The following is a 19510-nucleotide window of genomic DNA, read 5'->3' on the forward strand; positions in this document are numbered from 1 at the left end:
TGACTCCATTTTTGTGGGTTTGTGTGTTTTTAATAAACTCCAAACATAAGACAAATCACAAGATTGATGACCGACTATAAATTAAAACTCCTTCAATTAACTGATAAAATTCACAAAAAAAACAATGGAAGCAAATGTTGTGTATTACCTTTAAAAATGTCATTGCACACTGCTGCCTACTTTATTATTGGAGACTTAAAGCTTCACACATAAAATCTCAAGAAAACATTTTAAAACAAGGATGTTGCAATCAACACCTGACTATTTCAAAGTCAAACCTTCACACTACAAAACTGTGCACTTGGTGACTTGTGAGTGGTACTGGAGTTGGAAATTTTTATGTTTTCCAGTCATTTTCAATTCTTTCAAACTCTGCAAAGAAGGCATGGGTGTAAAGCTTAGCACTTTACTGACCACCAAATCTGAATATCCTGCTATTTTCAAGCAAACTTGAATGATTGTGATTGGTCAATCCTTGGCAACAGACTGCTCTATATACATACTTGTACATACATGTATATCCTACAAAAAATCAACATGCATTTTCTACTATTCCAAGGACGAGCATTAAATTTCTAATGTAAAACGGTTCAAGGTTGCACAATCTGCCGTGAATACAAAGCCTATGCCTGTGTAAGGTTTGCAGAATTTCAATTAGTTACACGTATCCCACCTGGTCTCGAAGAACACAAAATACAGAGTTTGTGTCTCACAAACCACTCAGTCTTTGGTCTCGTTAAGCACGCATATGGAACTTGGGTTTACACCATTATTCCATTTCCTGTTGTGCTTGAGGGATAAGTATGTCTGGAAGTACTGGAGTGCAAATACACTCAAAATGGTATTTTCAATGACGAAATTTTGATAATCCTGGACAGCTCCTGACATCTTGACATTCAGCCGATAAAAAAATATTGCTGAAATGTCTTAATACTGATTGTACCCAATTTACCCTTCGTGATACACAATTTATTAGATTTAAGCACAATTAACATAACATGTAAACATGTAGTACAAATGAAGGGAAAAGTAAAAATCTTACCACAAACCAATTCGTGCCATGTCTCCAATTATATTTCTACATTTGGTGAATGTAAATTTCATAACAACGTTCCACTAAAATATTATTTTATCAATTTTTCCAAGAATGGGTTGACATTTTTGCACTGTACAGAATAAAAGCTGTGCGTACACACCCAAAATGCAAGTTGGTCCAGGAAAATTTCTTTCAGTCCTTAAGGTAATGGAACTTCTGGGATCCCGGGACCCATATTTGACACAGTTGGCAGTTCTTGGGGCCACAAGGACAATGTTGATCGGAAACAATGTTTGTTATTGGATTAGCATCTGGCAAAACAGATCAGTAACATAAAGCTGATGTATGATTTTTCTAGTGATACGCCCGCGTGTCAAGCAGCAAAAAGAACTCAAATTCTGGTAAATCTTCAGGACAAAAATGCCCATTATTAAAATTTGATTATTTGTTTAAAAAAAACACAAATTTAGCACACATACTACAAAGTAACAAAAGATGATAAATTCAACCTGTCTCAAGCCACTAAAAGACCTGATAACAATGCCACGCTTTGTTAACGTGCACTTTCCTATGGAGGCTGAATGGATTGTGTCCTGCCATAGGAAAGCACCTCAGTAAACAAAGCACAACTTCATTGTTATGGGTCTATTTTGTATGCACTGTCGGTAGATATGGGACAATATGCCTATTTATTTTCAAATTGAGCCAAAAATTTGTCCCATTCAAAGAATTTTGGGTGGTCCAACATTTTAAATGAATCGCAAGTCTGCACTTCAGTAGTGGTCACTACTACATTTTTCCTGTTTGGTCTACATCTCAAAATCTGTTGGAGTCATGAATGTGGTCCAGCAACCATTACTTTACATAGCAAAGTTTGTCTGTGCACGCACACAGAAATTACACTCCTGGTAGACAGTACTGAGTTGTATTTAGGAGTGCACAGACAGGTTCCTGGCCAGGATGCCCTGGATTGAAAAGTGGGTGACCGAAGTCCACAAAGGGCTAGTCCCTTGGATAGTCCACATGGGTGGTGCACGCTGACACAGAGGCGGCTAGCTGTGAACTGCTTGCAGCAAGCACACATCGTGACATCAGATCTAGAGGCCCCCCTTGAATGAGAAACAAAAACAGATATTGATTACCCTTGCTGAACATGTATATCATGGAGTTCCTACATGACACCCTCATCAACCCATAATTCACATCATTGCTGCTATTAACCACTTCGCTCCTGCGTCACAACACAGAGGGCATTCCAACGTGTTCTGTAGCGTGATGTCTGTAAGTACATGTACATGTGGATGTACGGATGTACTGTACTTGTCCCCATCTTTGGGTGAATCCCATTGAGTTTGTCCACACACAGGAACTTGTACGAGTCCATAAAAGGTTGAGGGTGTGTGGCGCCCTCAAGCAGTTGTGGGCAATAGTTGGGTGCTGTACACCAAATATCGCTTTGCAACACTGTCTCATGGTATTACAAAAGCGACAAAGCCGCGACAAATGTCGCACAGATCATACACAAATGACCACCAAGGGTCCACATTTGTAAAGTAAAACTCTGTAAAGGACTGTGGTTGCGGTATCTTGCCATTTAAAATGCCAAAAACAAACACGCCTCCTTGGACAGGTGCAACAAGGGATAATACCATCTGCAAGAGGTTACCGTACACTTGCTCATAATTACAAAGCCCCTCCAGATCTTGGCAGTGCAATTTCACTGAAAGGCTGCATTCCTACAAAGACATCCCCGACTGATGTAAGTATATCTGCAAATTGTTAGTCAAACTTGAGACAATGATTTGTACATAGATGTATGGCGACTGATCCACATTCTCAGTCATAAAGGGATCACCCTCTGCTGAGCTCAGTCAGTAAAAAACGTTTACTGCATCCAGTGTTGGCAACTTCACAAGTGTGTGACCAGCCAATCCAATCCAATCCAATACTCAAGAAATCTACAAAAGTCACACGAGAGTGCCATCCACCTCTTATTGTAAGGGACACCATAATTTTTGTTACAAACTTTTTGTATAGTGCACGTGCATCCCTTGTGAATCTGTTATCCTCTGATGTTGAGGCGAACATTTTCTTTATGAGTTGGTGCTTGGATTTTAGACAAATCTTACAGGAGGACGGAAAAGAAATCAAGAAGCATTTTCCATGGTCTCAAGAAACACAAATAAGGGTCTTCAAGTCGGAGGGAAGAATACAAAACAAATGTTTTCTAAGAAGAAAAAAAAAAGAGGTATCCCAATACCACCAGCGCTTGCCATCCTGGACTAAAGCTCACAACATTGAAATCATGGACTGTCATTGGTCTGACATCAGAGCAAAAAAACACCATTTTTTGTTGCATTTATATCGGTAAATTTTTAATAGTTGGCAGATCCAAGACTTCTCAAAATAAGAAACTTCAAGTATCAACTTAAACAACGCCTCACTGGCCTAACATCCACAACTGAATGCAAATACATTTCACGTGACACATCACCTGGCAAAAAAGACAAAGCAACGATAATGGAACAAAATGTGGAAAAATGCAGGATCTAACGCCACATCTAACCTTCACAGTACAAAAAAAGGCTCACCCCTTGGATCAATGATGACCCCACCAGCCTCTCTGATTATAACAACACCAGCAGCCATATCCCAGCAATGGATGCCATGTTCGATGTACACGTCACCACCACCCCTTGCAACCTGGCATATATTCAGAGCTGCTGAGCCTAGCGACCGAATGCTGCAAACAGAATGTCAAAAGAAAAAAAAAAGAAGAAGTCGATGTCTGTTCAATAACAGAACATAGGGCTTTTCTGCATTTGAGTGCTTCTGAGGCAAAGACAGTAGCAGTGATTAGACTTCAAAGATTAGTCATTGGAAAAAAGTATGCAAAAGTGAGTAAATGTACAAAACCAGAATGGTATCAATAATCGTACTTACGTGTAACACCTGTGCCTCTTGATACAGGAGAATTCACAATTCTTTTAATGAGAAAATGAGCCTTACTATCAAGTTTATAATGCCCGATATATGGTTGCTAACCATACGCATGCCTTTAGTAATGGCAGCGGATCTCAGGGAATCAATCATCATGTCCGCCCATAGGTTCATGTGGCTTTGGTGTGTGACTCGCTGAGCACAGGTGATCAATTGTTTGTTTGAATGCACAGTTTCGCGTGTGCGCTGGGCACGCGCATGAGCCCAGCTGCCTAACTTCCCATCGTCCTGTCTCCTCTTTGCCCGTGAGGGCGCACTCCTACTCGTTGCAGATGGAAGTATAAGAAGTAACCTTTGCTTTTACATCCTGGCACTTACCCATGTACTCCTTGTTGTATGAGCGAGTTGATGTTTTGCAGCTTGGTTTGTAAGTGAGCACTCACGCGACTGCTACCAATCTCAACCAGGGCCAGACACTGGCTTATGTCTGCCAACAGACCAAAAAGTAGCAAGGCTGACCTTTGGGATCATGAATTACACTGACCGAGGGTCAAAAATTGTGATTGAGGTCTGAAAGAGTAATTGTAAAGACACAAAAAGAGATACATCTGAAATGCCACAAGCCAGAGACTGCTTATGGGATCACTGGCTGTGATGAAAAAGACAACTAGGTACATGTATGAATGTATGAAAAGGGTACATGTAGGTTTGGAAATGTTCAATTTGTGGGGGCAAATTCTTACTACAAGGATGGTATTTCAATCCGTGAGTCTGCAGAGCTCAGCTCACTAAACTCTTTCTGGAATCTTTTTTAAAGTCTCAAGACACACGTCCATGACCAGCGCACATTGTAATGCTTTTTGTTTTTTATCGTAAGTTGAATCTTCCGGCTTCCCCCTATTGTGTATTCCCGTCATTTATTTATAATTTTTTTCAATTCTTGCTCATTTGATTTGTCAAATGTGCAACGGTGATTGGAGTTGTGTTTGCAGTCCCTGACCCACATAATCAGTTTTCACCATTTTTATCTGCCCTGTTGATAACTGCTTCCGTCATAGCGAAGCCCAACTTTCAACTTTCATGTACACGTATAGTGCCAGCCCTCAACTTCGTGATTATCTGCATTTTCAATTACACATGTTAACCACTTCATGCCGGGGCATTTTTCAATGTTGATGATGCTGGGCCGGCATGACTATCATTTTTTCCATTTTCAAAATCCTTCAAAAATTCATTTCATTTAATGGTCGTTTATAGCCGCACCAAGTAATCTTTAGGCACTACTCTAAGTTGACAGGTGACCTTCATTGACGCCCGAGTATTTCAGCCAGGCCAGCAGCCTTGTAAACAGAGCCCAGATTGTGCGGTGTTGTACAACTGTCTTTTGTTCACGAACCTGGCTTAGTGCACTGCTCACCTCTTTTCAATAGGGGCCAGATTAGCGTGATTATCACCACTTTTGAGAGTGAAAAATGACGGTAATGCCCAGCAGCCTGGTCTTTTGTTCGGAGTACGGTCTTTTGTTACAGGGCCCTCTTTCCTTTGTCCGAGTTCGGAGACCCCGGCCACCCATATAAACCATACGTCTCTGATCCCGAAGTCCCCGGCAGGAAGTAGTTAACATTTACATTTTTTCACATGTTACTCAGTTTTGTTCTTGTTGCTATTTGTATTTTTTGTGGAGGTCAAATAAATAATAACACTAATAAAAGCATAGCCTCAAGGGTCAAGGGTCACTCTGGTATCTTACACGATTGAAAATCGCTGTACAGAATACAAAAGGCACAAACGTGTTCATACACCATGTAGAACACTACAATCTTTTCCCGACGCCAGCAGATAAATGGCAGACTGTTACAAACCAGATATTACTTGCTTCCGATTGGCAGAGAGAAGGAATAATGATTATAATTGTAGCGGACGTTGCGTTTGACATAAGTTTAACCATTAATTTTATTACATGTGTTAAATGTACGTGTACCAGTTTTCCTTTTATTTTTTTTAAGAAATTCATGTATGTTTATTTTATTCCACTGTAGAGACCCAGTCTAGACCTGGCTACCCAACTTTTCTTGACCATCCCTTGTCCTTATCTCTCGATCCCTGAATTCTGCATACCTTTCTGCCAGGCCTGGGTGGCTGTTCCCATAGTAACTCTCTCCCTCTCCAGACCACATGTACCCTTAGGCTATAAATCTCCCCCCTGCAAGGACCCTGACTGTGCTTTGGCCACAGTTCCTTTCTGGACTGACCATTATTTTGTTGCCGACACCCATAGAGTAAAGTCCCTCCAAGTTTCCAAGTTCCGAATTGATCACTTTTGTTAGGCAACACCCCCCAGCGTAGTAAGTACACTTTATAGTTCTTTTAGTCTACATTTAATTGTTGTGATATTGTTTTTATTGCTCAGACAGCTTATTGCTTCAGTTTACATTTTATGTGTCTTTTCTTATACATGTGCTGTAGTTATAGCTTGAGTTTTGTTCATTCGTTACAGCAAAACCTTCCGGCTTAAACCTTCCAACTTCAGACTTCCAACTTCAACTTCCAACTTCAACTTCCGACCCTCCGTCATAATAATCTCCTGTCTTAATACGCCATAACTCCTAGTATCTACAATTGCTCTATGCTCCAATCGTCATTATTATTCCATGAATAAAGGAAGTGTATTTGTACAAAGGGACGAAATTACATTCCTGCTGCACCAATCATAATTTCATTGTCAAGGTAGCTGTAGTTGGCTACATTAGTTTTGTACGATCACTGGAATTCTATGAGTCTACATCGCAATGGATAACTATGAACATGTAAATATTGGTGATGGAGATCCCCCACAAGAACATGGGGAAAGTGGACAGGATGACATCAAGGTCGGTGACTCTGCATTCCAGCATGGTAACCGATCACGCCAACCCTCACGTGCCGGGTCAGTTACTTCATCAGTGAAGTCGTCAACTTCCAGCGCCCACATAAGAGCCAGAGCAGAAAAGGCTGCGCTTGAGGCGGAGGCCAAGGCCATTGAGGAGCAAAATGCCTTTGAACTTGAGACCCTTCGAGTTCAAATGGAGATTGAACATCGTCAGCTCGAGTTGCAACAAAGAAAGCGTGAAATGGAGCTGAAGGTTAAATACGCCAGAGCTGATGCCCTGGCCAAAACGTATGCTGAGGCTGTGGACGCATCTTCAGACGTGTGCTTCAAACCCAATACTACCTTTCAACCCACACCGAAGCGCCCTCTGGATTATGATCACATCCCATCCCAGTCTGCACAGCCCAGCTATACACCAACACCATTCCTTGTTCCCACACCTGCAGCTGCTGCTGCATCAGACCAACCCAACATGGGAAATCTATTACGTGAACTGATCAGTGACACGCGTGTTCATCAACAATCTCTGGTGGACGCACTCCAACTCCCCAAGGCAGAGCTCACAACATTCGACGGCGATCCCCTCAAGTACTGGACATTCATTCGAGCGTTCGAGAACACTGTCGCAAGGGAGACAATAAGCAATGGTGCAAAACTGACACGTCTGCTCCAGTATTGCACTGGTAAGGCAAAGAAACTCCTCCAGTGCTGCACCGTGAAGGAACCTACAGAGGGCTATGCCCTCGCACTTCGACTACTCAAGGAGAGATATGGTGATGAGCACACCATATCACAAGCATGGATTGACAAGGTAACAACGAGGCCTAACGTCGTCGACAATCAATCCCTGCAAGATCTCGCTGACGATTTGAGATGTTGCCGAGAGACCCTCGACACCATGGGGTATCTTAATGAACTGAATAATCGAAGCAGTCTACTCCTTATTGTTGACAAGTTGCCATACCACCTGAGAGCCAGATGGCTACGAGAGGTACACAAGATCAAGAGCACCAAATTGAGACCCCCAAATATTGATGATGTCATGCAGTTTGTGACAACGGCAGCCGAGGAAGTTCGAGACCCTGTCTTTGGCAAGATCACTCAGAAAGGATCAACCAAGGGAGACACCAGGCCAAAGTTCAATAAGGCAAGTGACCGACGAACGAACTTTGGCATCCAAACCACGTTTTCAGCAACGAATTCTGACGACAAACCCAAAATAAAGCCAACCTCATCACCCCTTGAGCCCTGCCCCAGCTGTGGACAGACCCATCACCTCAACCAATGCAACGCATTCAAGGCGCTCAGAGTTAAGGACCGGCTGGCGTTTGTGCAGCGTAAGAAGCTCTGCGTAAACTGCTACAAGCCAGGACACCTCGGTAAGGACTGCCCACGGCCCTATGTGTGCTCAGTCCAAGGATGCGGCAAAAAACACAACAAGTACCTGCACCTCCCGCGCCCACAGAACAGCTCTCCCACCTCAGGGTCTGCTGCTGACGACAGCCAGTCTTCATCAAGTGGGTCTTCCAGCGCATCCCAGGCACAACCTCCAGATAATCCTACGGTTGTCTGTAATTCCACTGGGGTCGGCCCTGGAAAGGTTGCATTACCTATCGTTCCTGTCAGGGTCAAAGGTCATGGAGAACATCACTTCGTGAAAACATACGCCCTGCTCGACACTGGTTCCACACAGAGCTTCTGCTCAGAGGACCTAACACGGCATCTAGGCATCTGTGGGAAGGAGGATACCATCCGTCTCACCACGCTTGACCAGAAAGAGGTCAAGGTACACACCAGCACTGTGCACCTCGAAGTAGCCGACCTTGACGACGCCCACCTTTTTTCATTGCCAGGAGTTCTTACAAGGCCCCATCTGAACATAGGCCTCAACAGTCTTGCAGTACAGGAAGACTTGAGCGTCTGGCCACACCTTAGTGATTTGGATATACCAGATGTGAAGATCGATGATGTTCACCTTCTCATTGGGCAAGATGCCCCAGATATACTGATACCGAGGGAGGTACGCACCGGCTCCAAGGGCGAACCATATGCCATGAGGACAGCCTTGGGATGGACCCTGAATGGTCCAGTAACACAGCACATGGAGCCCAAGTCTTCATCTTCTTTCTTTGCGACACCAGATGTGCACCTTCAACACCAAGTTGAGAGATTTTGGAGAATTGATGACGTGCAGAATGCAAGCAGTGATGAGACGATGTCCATCAGCCAAAGGAAGGTTCTTTCAATTTGGGAGAACTCACTACATCGTGATGGGATTCACTACACCATGGACATTCCATTCAAAGAAAGGCCGCCACATTTGCCTGATGACAAGTTGATGGCAGAACACCGACTCAAACTGTTGGGTAAACGCCTCTCCAAGGACTTTTCACTCAAAGAGAAGTACATCAGTGGCATACACGATCTGCTCGAGAAGGGATACGCTGAGCCAGTTCCTGCCAAGGACATCGACAGAAGAGATGGCTGCGTTTGGTACCTTCCCCACCATCCTGTGATAAACCCGCGTAAACCAGGCAAGGTCCGCATCGTATTTGACTGTGCCGCCCGATACCAAGGTACCTCACTGAATGATACCGTCTACCAAGGTCCCGACCTGACAAACAAGTTGATCGGGGTTCTTCTGCGCTTTCGACAGGAACGCATAGCTCTCATGGCTGATATTGAGGGTATGTTTCATCAGGTTCGTGTGTCCGTACCTGACCGAGATGCTCTTCGCTTCCTTTGGTGGAAGGAGGATGATGTGGAGTCACAACCACAGATGTACCGGATGACAGCCCACTTATTTGGAGGAGTTTGGAGTCCAAGTTGCGCCAGCTTTGCCTTGAAGCATGTAGCACAAGATCACCATGCCCTGTACGACACTGCCACTATTAAGACCATAGATCAAGACTTCTACGTCGATGACTGTCTAAAATCTGTCGCGACCGAAGAAGAAGCAACTCGACTGGTCACTCAACTACGCGAGTTGCTAGCCCGTGGAGGATTCCGACTCACTAAGTGGTTGAGTAACTCTCGCACCGTGTTGAAGTCAATACCTCAGGCTGAATGCGCAAAGGCCGTCACAACCATAGACCTGGATAAGGAACTACTTCCCTCTGAGCGAGCATTGGGAGTACTTTGGAAGGTCGAGACTGACACCTTCGGTTTCGATACCAATCGCAAGGAGAAGCCGGACACCCGGAGAGGATTATTGAGCGTAACAAGTTCAGTATATGACCCACTCGGATTTGTCAGCCCGTTTGTCCTGAAGGCGAAGATGATCTTTCAGACTCTCTGCCGCCTGAAGATCGGGTGGGACGACCCTCTTCCAAGCATCATACTGGAGCAGTGGAAGCGGTGGTTGGTAGATCTACCACTGATAGAAGGAGTCTGCGTTCCCAGATGCATCAACCCAGCACATTGTGATACCATCAAGGCTGAGCTACACCACTTCTGCGATGCATCTGAACGAGCTTATGGGGCTGTCAGCTACCTGCGTATCACCGACACCAATGGGCACAACCACTGCACATTCATGATGGCTAGAGCTAAGCTCGCACCCCTGAAGACAACAACAATACCCAGATTGGAGCTTGCTGCTGCAGTTGTGGCGGTGAAGCTGGACAAGCTGATCAAGCTCCATATACAGTTACCATTGGCAGAGTCTATCTTCTGGTCTGACAGCATGATTGTTCTACAATACCTGCGAAACGAAGACAAGCAATTCCACACCTTTGTTGCAAACCGAGTTGCCGCGATACAAGAGCAAACCACTTCAAGCCAGTGGAGACATGTGGATTCGGCATCGAACCCTGCTGACGATGTGTCAAGGGGAATGACCGCCCTGCAACTCGTCCATTCTGACCGCTGGTTTGGAGGGCCTTCGTTCCTGCTGAAGGAAGAAGATGCCTGGCCAGCTCAGCCAGACTTTGAATCCCTCCAACTCCAACAGGATGCAGAAGTTAAAAGGGAACAGCAAGTGTACGCCACAGATACCACACCGATGTCAGATCCTATTGATAACCTCATTGCCCGCTACTCGTCTTGGTACAAGTTAAAGAGAGCCGTGGCTTGGGTCCTTCGTGTGAAGCAATTGTTACGCATGAGGTCCCTCAAACAGACGGACACCCTTGCTGGAAAGCCTCTGTCGGTCAAGGAACTCCAGAGTGCTGAGGTCGCGATTGTACGCCACATCCAGAAGGCTACTTTAGACCATGAGCAGCTGAAATCCAGCCACCTTCAGAAGTTGTCCCCCATGACATCCAACCAAGGAATCTTGTGCGTCGGGGGACGCCTTACCAACGCCAACATCAAACACCAGGCGAAACACCCGTGGATCCTGCCGAACAACCACCATGTGACCAAGCTCATCATCGAGTATTACCACCATCAGTTCGGTCATTCCGGATGTGAGAGAATCCTTGCTGAGCTTCGCCAAAGGTATTGGATTGTAAAGGGGCGGGTTGCCGTCAAGCGCGTCCTTCGTCGCTGCATAGCCTGCAGGAAGAGAAAGGCACCTCCTGAAACCCAGATGATGGCAGACCTGCCTGATGATCGAGTAAGCCATGGGGCAGCACCATTCAGCACTGTTGGTGTTGACTTCTTTGGGCCTCTCATGGTGAAGAGAGCCCGCAGTGAGTTAAAGCGGTATGGGTGCCTCTTCACATGCCTCACCACCAGAGCGATCCACATCGAGGTTTGTCACAGTCTTGAGACCGATTCTTTCATCAACGCCCTTCAGCGATTTATCAGTCGCCGTGGAGAACCTACTGAGATTCGCTCGGATAATGGCACTAACCTTGTAGGAGCTCAGCGCGAACTTCGACGAGCACTACAAGATTGGAATCAACACCAGATCCGCAATTACCTGCACCAACATGAAGTAGAGTGGAAATTCAACCCTCCGGCTGCATCCCATATGGGGGGTGTCTGGGAGCGACAAGTAAGGAGCATCCGTTCCATTCTGAATGGTCTACTTCACCAACAACGTACCGATGACGAGGGATTAGCCACTCTAATGTGCACCGTGGAGGGGATAGTAAATGGCCGCCCCATCACCAAATTGTCCGAAGATCCACGGGATGCACTACCGCTTACCCCGAACCACCTACTTCTCCTTCGATCGGGTCAATCCCTACCACCTGGGCACTTCACCACCAATGACCTCTACAAGAGACGCTGGCGACAAGTACAGTACCTAGCAGATGTGTTCTGGACCCGGTGGCTGAAGGAGTATCTACCACTACTACAACATCGTCAGAAATGGCTACACCCTAAACGAAATCTTCAAGTCGGCGATCTCGTTCTTGTTCGCTATGAGAACACCCCTCGGGGCAAATGGCCCTTGGGCCTCATCGTGGCTACACATCCCGGGAAGGATGGGCGTGTCCGTTCTGTGCAAGTTAAGACTCAAGCCGGAGATCTGTCTTCTTGAAGCAACTTGTGACAACTGATACTAGCCAAACTCAGAACTGTAGACAGCTCTTATCTTTACCAGCTTACTAGTTTTTTCAGTTCAAGTTTCTGTTTTGTTAGATTTAGCTCACAACAGTCCTTAAGTTCGTGGATGACACTCATTAGAGAGATGTCATCGGGGTCGGTGTAGCGGACGTTGCGTTTGACATAAGTTTAACCATTAATTTTATTACATGTGTTAAATGTACGTGTACCAGTTTTCCTTTTATTTTTTTTAAGAAATTCATGTATGTTTATTTTATTCCACTGTAGAGACCCAGTCTAGACCTGGCTACCCAACTTTTCTTGACCATCCCTTGTCCTTATCTCTCGATCCCTGAATTCTGCATACCTTTCTGCCAGGCCTGGGTGGCTGTTCCCATAGTAACTCTCTCCCTCTCCAGACCACATGTACCCTTAGGCTATAAATCTCCCCCCTGCAAGGACCCTGACTGTGCTTTGGCCACAGTTCCTTTCTGGACTGACCATTATTTTGTTGCCGACACCCATAGAGTAAAGTCCCTCCAAGTTTCCAAGTTCCGAATTGATCACTTTTGTTAGGCAACACCCCCCAGCGTAGTAAGTACACTTTATAGTTCTTTTAGTCTACATTTAATTGTTGTGATATTGTTTTTATTGCTCAGACAGCTTATTGCTTCAGTTTACATTTTATGTGTCTTTTCTTATACATGTGCTGTAGTTATAGCTTGAGTTTTGTTCATTCGTTACAGCAAAACCTTCCGGCTTAAACCTTCCAACTTCAGACTTCCAACTTCAACTTCCAACTTCAACTTCCGACCCTCCGTCATAATAATCTCCTGTCTTAATACGCCATAACTCCTAGTATCTACAATTGCTCTATGCTCCAATCGTCATTATTATTCCATGAATAAAGGAAGTGTATTTGTACAAAGGGACGAAATTACATTCCTGCTGCACCAATCATAATTTCATTGTCAAGGTAGCTGTAGTTGGCTACAATAATGATTAACATTTTCATAAAATCTCTTCCGACAAAAAATACATGCGAAAGCAGTATACACAGCGGTTCCACAGAATGTGGGCCAAGGCCTAATGCAAAAGCTCAGAGCACAAGGCCTGAAGCTTAAGGTTTGGGCGCCAGAATCCAAATCTGTCTCACCTTGCTGTCTGGAACAGCTGATTGGCTTGCCGTTGCAGAAGGCACCACGTCCTTTTATTGCTGTGAATAACTCATCCAGTACAGGGTTGTAGATGACACCAATAATGTTCTCCTTTGCAATTGACAGCCCAATCGAAACAGCAACAAATTGAAAACTAGGGGGAAAAAAGGAAAACAAAATCAGTGTGACAAATAATCGACTAGTCCTTGCACATGGTGCTTGCGAGTCGTTACGTGTACAAGTACATCAGTTAAGCTCTACAATGTCTCATTGGCTACATTCTTAGAAATCTATCTGGGTCATTCTGTTAATTCGGGGTCCAATAAAGTGACATTTGTGTCCGCTCCATCTGACCGGTGTAATCTGACAAGGACATACCACAATCACTCAAATTGACCTGAAACTATTTCATTTGCTTGGCAGATTAAGTTGCATCAATTCATCACAACTGGAATTACAGCACGTGTTCTAAACTGACAACGTCAGTTAAGACAGAGACACACAAGAAATTTCTAGAATGACTCATCTGGCACATGCTAACCTACCCCCCCCAACCATGTGCACACCACACAATAATACATAGCACTATTACACTCTGCAAGTTATTGTCAGCAGAAATGCCCTGTGGTATATGTACATGAAATGTAATTCAGTTGATAGTACATGTAAATGTACCTGTGCAAGACATGCACACACGATGTCCCTCGCACCACAACTCTTTCCTGTGGTCACAAAGTATGGCAGCGTCACAGGATAATAGGAAACTTAATTATTTTTTTCTATAAATCTGTCCGTTAACAAATGGATACGGTGCACTGTGTGGAGATGTACAGTACCTGTGTACGAAGTTTGTAGTGCCGTCTACAGGGTCTATAATCCACGTTGGGCTGTCCGTCAATTCAAAGTGAGCACCAGCTGCAGTTGTCTCTTCACCTATGAAACTGACACCAAGATACCCGAGCATTATTGTCTTTTAGGTATTGTATTACATATGAACAGGATGTGTATTCCCGAAGGAAGGATTTCCAATGAGGGTATACCCGTACGTACGTGCTTAGCTGATCTTACACTTTCATTTAAGACAAGATCAGGAGACCTGGCACTGATAAAGCCCAAGCCAAATGCGAGGGACATCATCAGTGTCCATTCTCCTGAGCCGGTCTTAAAGCCTCAAGACCAGCCAAGCATGTATTTCTTCCCATGGAGTCACGAAGTCAAAACACGTTTTAAAAATTATTCATCTTTTTCCAACACCCTGCTAGTCATGTTATGGTACGTTCCTCTCCCAAATAGTCTTAAACAATCTCCTTATATGGCGATTGGCACACATGAAACATGTAATGTGTGAGTTAGAACCCTGCCAGCCAGTGCTTTATCAACTGTTAACAACCAGCCATGTGATAGGCTCTCTTCCACTAGGAACAGCTAAACTGTCTTTGGTATTTATGAGTTCTTTCAACAGAAAATACATGCAATACAAACTTGACAAAACTCCTCATGAGGGAAAAACTATGATTTGCCAAGGCTTAGAGCAGGCAAGTCAAAGTATACAATGTCAAACGTTTCTTTCAAATTCACTGTCTTTATTTTTCTATTCAATTCATAGCAACACACACCAGTAAAGAATAACACATGGTACCTAAACACCCAGTCATGTTTTACTTTAGGACAGAGAACACATCACTTATTAGGCACTGCATCATTTCCTGTTGCTCCTGGGTAACTCTATGGTAAAGTAAAATGTACACTGCATGTACATACAGTACAATGAGACTGAGAGTGGTAGAAATTCTTTTTCACACTTTTTCTCTCCCTATGGGAAGTTATTTTCATTCTACAAAACATGACACTTTCCAACAATGTGAAAATGTTTTCGCACCTTCTCAAACAAGTGGGCAAACATTTTTCATGCTTTTGCACATGAGTGGAAAATATTTTCATGCCTTGTTCAATACACACACTCGTGAAAGTGAACATGAATTCTTTTCACCAAATTCCCCATTCAAACTCAGAGTTAACCTTCAATTCCAATGAGCAATGTACAGGCATGAACGTGGAACAAGGTTTATCAGACCAACATTAAAAATACTGCCTTTAATGTTACCAGTGATCTGGAAATTTGCTCCGGAGGAAAGAGATGATCAGTTGCTCCACCTTCTGGTCAGTCTCGGTCACGAGGTCAGCTGGGGAACTCTTCAATTCAATGCTTTTCTTGCCCTGAAAGGTGGCTCTTATCTCCTGCCAAAAAACCCAAAAAAGCAGTAATTCCACTTTTCATTTAGTTTTATAAACAACGGAAGCGATGGGAATAATGACTGGCGTCATTTGACGATCATATCAGTGCTCTGAGCTTTCCAGATTCCACATGCATACTCCTTCCACTAACCCAAATCTCATGTATTACGCAAGTCGAGCTCCAAATTGGCTCTATCAGAGCTAGAACAAGAGAAGGTGTGCTTTACATAGCAATGACAGTCCTTTGGTGTCAACTCACTGTGTGCATATGCAGGGTTATGGACATTCCACACAGAATGCAGTAAGCATGTGCAACCAGTTTCTGTTTGAATGGACAGTCTTCATGTGCACACTGTGCGCATGCACAAACCGGTTGCATAACTTCCCACAAGCCTATCTCTTCTTTGCGGGTGACGGTGCACTCCATCCAACTTCGAGTGGATAATGTGTCAAAATTTAATTTGAGATAACCTTAGGTCAACTTCTAAGAGGCAATCAAACCCTGATCTAGTGGCCTGTCACTGATACGGTATGGCATTCATGAAAGCACTCGTTAGATGCGACTATTTGCACTGGAGTCATTTATACTACAAATGCTTCATCCCGGTGCTTATACGGTAAAATCTACATAACCATACATGTACAATGAACATTTAACATGAAATTGGTTGAGTGATATGTATGCATCTGGTCTGAGCAGAACTGGAAATAAAGTACATCCATGTACTGTACACAAGCCATTTTAAATGACAGACATCATAAAACTATTTCTTTACCATGTTTACAATCAAACCAGGTCTGATTTGGCAGAATAAGGGAAACCTGAGAAAAGGCTCATAAATTTTACATGAACATGTATGTGTACACACGTACCTCTCCAGCTTTCTTAGCGATCTCAACGGCAGCACAAAGGTATTCCTCATACAACTCCTTCTCTCCTTGTAATTCCTCCATAGCAAGCTTTGACTAATACAGGATTTCCACAATTCTTGCAATACCTACATGTACAAGGGATATAGCTGCAAAGAAAAGCCAGACAATTCCCCATTTACCAGTGACTGGTGAAGTCAACCCGAGACAATCCAATGAGCCAGTTCGTTTGTTTTTTTTCAAAGCCAAGGTCTTTCAGAAATGAAGCACGAGTGAGTCAGTGTATGATTGCATTGGTAATTAGGCAGACTATCGCGCCTGTGCGTGGTTGTTCCCAAATAGCCTTGTGAGCATGTGGAGTTAGAATATCAATATGGCTCAATGACTGGCTCATTGGCATGACAAGACCAGGAATTAGACTTTGGCGAGTTCAATTTGAAAAAAATCTGGTACGCCGAGTTCTTTAAATTCACGTGAACATAGCAATTGGAATTCTCCATACTAAAGCCATTTTTGCTATACCACGTGATTCGGGGCAAGCTTTCCCTTAGTTACATAAGAGACGCCTTGCAACAATACATTGTTCTCAATGGATAAGAAGGGCACAAAGGAACCAGTCCATTCCAGAGATGGTGGTCGCTAAGCAAAAGCTTGCCCCGAATCACACGGTATAGCAACAGTGTCTTTAGTCTGGGGAATTCAAGTTGTTATGTTTATGTGCAATCAGATAACAACTGTCATGACTGTGAGAGCCGGCGTTTGTGGGAGCATGGAGGATGACAGACCCCACACATTTCTCAGGGTATGGGTAGCCCAGGTGGACTCCCTGACCATACTTTGTTACCATGGTTACCGAGGGAGTCGTAATGTAATGAAGACTAGCGTCCAACCTGAGCTACATGTAGGGGTGCGGTGAGTCATAGACCTAGTAGTAGTAACATCAATAAGCTATTAACGTTACGAATCCGCAAATAGTACATGCATTATGACATTATCTGGTTTGGGGACAGGTTGATTTGTACCTTGCACAACTTGTACCATCAACTCAACATAACTGCACCAACTTGTACCTTTGCCGAGTCGTACCTTGGCCAACTCGTACCTCCAGTATAGACAACTCGTACCTTGCTTAGAGGTTATTATTTTTGCAGTACATATAACAATAATTTGATTCGATGTTTTTGACTACACTGCCTCCCATACACTCCGGGAGGCCGATATGCTTCAACATCGTTCATATGCGTCAGGCCTAGACAATGTTTGGTGCTTGTTAAGGTGGCATGTAGCATGCACTTTGCATCTTAACCATTGCGTTGAACGGCACTTCATTCAAAGTATATAACGTAATGTCAGTTGCAACTTCTTCATTTTAGCATGTGTCCAAAACTGTAATTATAAACGTGATTGGTGAATCCTTGTGGGAAATTGGATCCTACAAAAGCCTATAAATATCAATGGATGATTCAGAATCATCAGTTGTTTCAACTACCGGCCCTTACCAGCTATCAGCGATTCTTGCTCAAGATCAAGGTTCAAGTCAAAGATGCCTATCAAGTTCCCATGTGTGGTATTTTATAGGGGTTAGTCACACAAAAAAAACTTCATTCGCCTTTCCCCAAAGAAACCCCCAAAACAGTAGTAAAACAATGCGCTCAGCTCTGAATGTAGCTGTCCGCCTCTATCTAAAATAGGCCCGCAGTTTGAGACTTTTGTGAAAGAAATAGCCCAAACTGGAAAATATCGGTCCCAAATTCGGGATTTATAGAAATATTTGTATGCTCCCTCCTGATTATGGAATGTCTTATTGTAAAAGCCTGGTGGGATCACAAAATATTAATGAGCTCTGAAATACATGTACGACCACTCACTTAAACCGATGGCTCGCACACGCCCATGGAAGGATGATATGCAGGAAATCATGCTGGCACTCTAACGCTCTCTGGGATATTTATATTGATATGTTTGTCCAATCTAACCCTTAATTTATATGTTTGTCCAATCTGACCCTTAAACATATGAACAGGGAAAAATGAGAAAGTTAATTGCAAACCTGAAGGTACCGGTACAAGCAGTCTTAGCTCATGGTACAAGTTGCCCAAGGTACGAGTTGCTCAAGGTATTACTCCTCGAAGTTACGAGTTGTCCAAGGTACGAGTCGTCCAAGGTATGAGTTGTCCAAGGTATGAGTTGTCCAAGGTACGAGTCGTCCAAGGTACGAGTCGTCCAAGGTACGAATGGCCAAGGTACAAGTTGGCTTGAAAGCTCTGGTTTAATCTACTGAGTGGAGCATTTAGCATTCCTCCTTTTTGATTTTGGACGGGATATCCGATCGGTTACCGATCCCATCCAAAATTGAAAAAAGAGGAATACTCAGTAGAACTAGTCACGTCCCTTATTCATGACTTAGCACTTAGCCTACTGTGAAAACCAATCCGACTTGACAAAAGGTGGTGAAATCATCCCCTCCTTCCTCCATGGTGAAATTAAGGACCCGCAGTATATATACCGTCACGCACATTAGTCTAAGGACTAGGCATGATAGCGTACCTTCTCTGGGCAATGTATCAATAACTTGGGTGGTTACTTTAGTACTGCTAGCTGTGTTTTGGAGTTTGGACCCGAAACCCACGCTTAGCATGCTTGGGAGGTCCAACTACATGAAGGCCTAAATAAAGGCGAACCAAGTCCGACGTTTCAATTCATAGACGCATAGGCCTATACTATAGTAGAGGCCTATGCAGCCCTGCAGCTACATGTACCCTCTTGAACTATTCAGTTAGTGGTTTCACCGCACAAATTTTACCCTTTAACTTGCTCTACAATAATTACATTTTAGCTCAGTTTGTGGTTCTGGTGTAGTTCAGACTCGATCGAGCCGGCCGTGTAATTAAAGTCCGGCTACGCGTTCGTTTACGTTTGGTTTATTATGCTGTTCCCAACTTAACTTCCCACTGTAAAATTGCG

General features: G+C 43.9%; 2 protein-coding genes across 8 annotated transcripts; one reads left to right on the plus strand and one right to left on the minus strand.

The window, feature by feature from the left end:
* Positions 1 to 8: 8 nt before the first annotated feature.
* Positions 9 to 19509, minus strand: LOC110989008 (inositol monophosphatase 1-like). Of its 7 annotated transcripts, XM_087138315.1 has the most exons (9): positions 19376 to 19498; positions 18597 to 18820; positions 16550 to 16695; positions 15546 to 15679; positions 14278 to 14382; positions 13441 to 13595; positions 4355 to 4463; positions 3628 to 3779; positions 9 to 2145 (listed from the first exon to the last, which is right to left on the minus strand). In XM_087138315.1, the coding sequence occupies exons 3-9, from the start codon at positions 16628 to 16630 to the stop codon at positions 2039 to 2041; spliced, it is 843 nt and encodes a 280-aa protein (XP_086994441.1). In that variant the 5' UTR covers positions 16631 to 16695; positions 18597 to 18820; positions 19376 to 19498; the 3' UTR covers positions 9 to 2038. The 7 variants fall into 7 exon arrangements, with proteins under 7 accessions (XP_086994441.1, XP_086994437.1, XP_086994443.1 ...); XM_087138311.1 differs by lacking the exon at positions 18597 to 18820 and having other exon boundaries at positions 19376 to 19509; XM_087138317.1 differs by lacking the exon at positions 18597 to 18820 and having other exon boundaries at positions 16550 to 16674; positions 19376 to 19499.
* Positions 10081 to 13283, plus strand: LOC147798868 (uncharacterized). The gene is made up of 2 exons (XM_087138306.1): positions 10081 to 12878; positions 13031 to 13283. Exon 1 carries the CDS (start codon positions 10123 to 10125, stop codon positions 12277 to 12279), a length of 2157 nt encoding a protein of 718 aa, XP_086994432.1. The 5' UTR covers positions 10081 to 10122; the 3' UTR covers positions 12280 to 12878; positions 13031 to 13283.
* Position 19510: the final 1 nt, after the last annotated feature.

Source organism: Acanthaster planci, linkage group LG06 (genome assembly GCF_054643075.1).
Source record: "Acanthaster planci isolate LZ-2023a linkage group LG06, COTS_SCS, whole genome shotgun sequence".
In the NCBI taxonomy this organism is placed as follows: domain Eukaryota; kingdom Metazoa; phylum Echinodermata; class Asteroidea; order Valvatida; family Acanthasteridae; genus Acanthaster; species Acanthaster planci.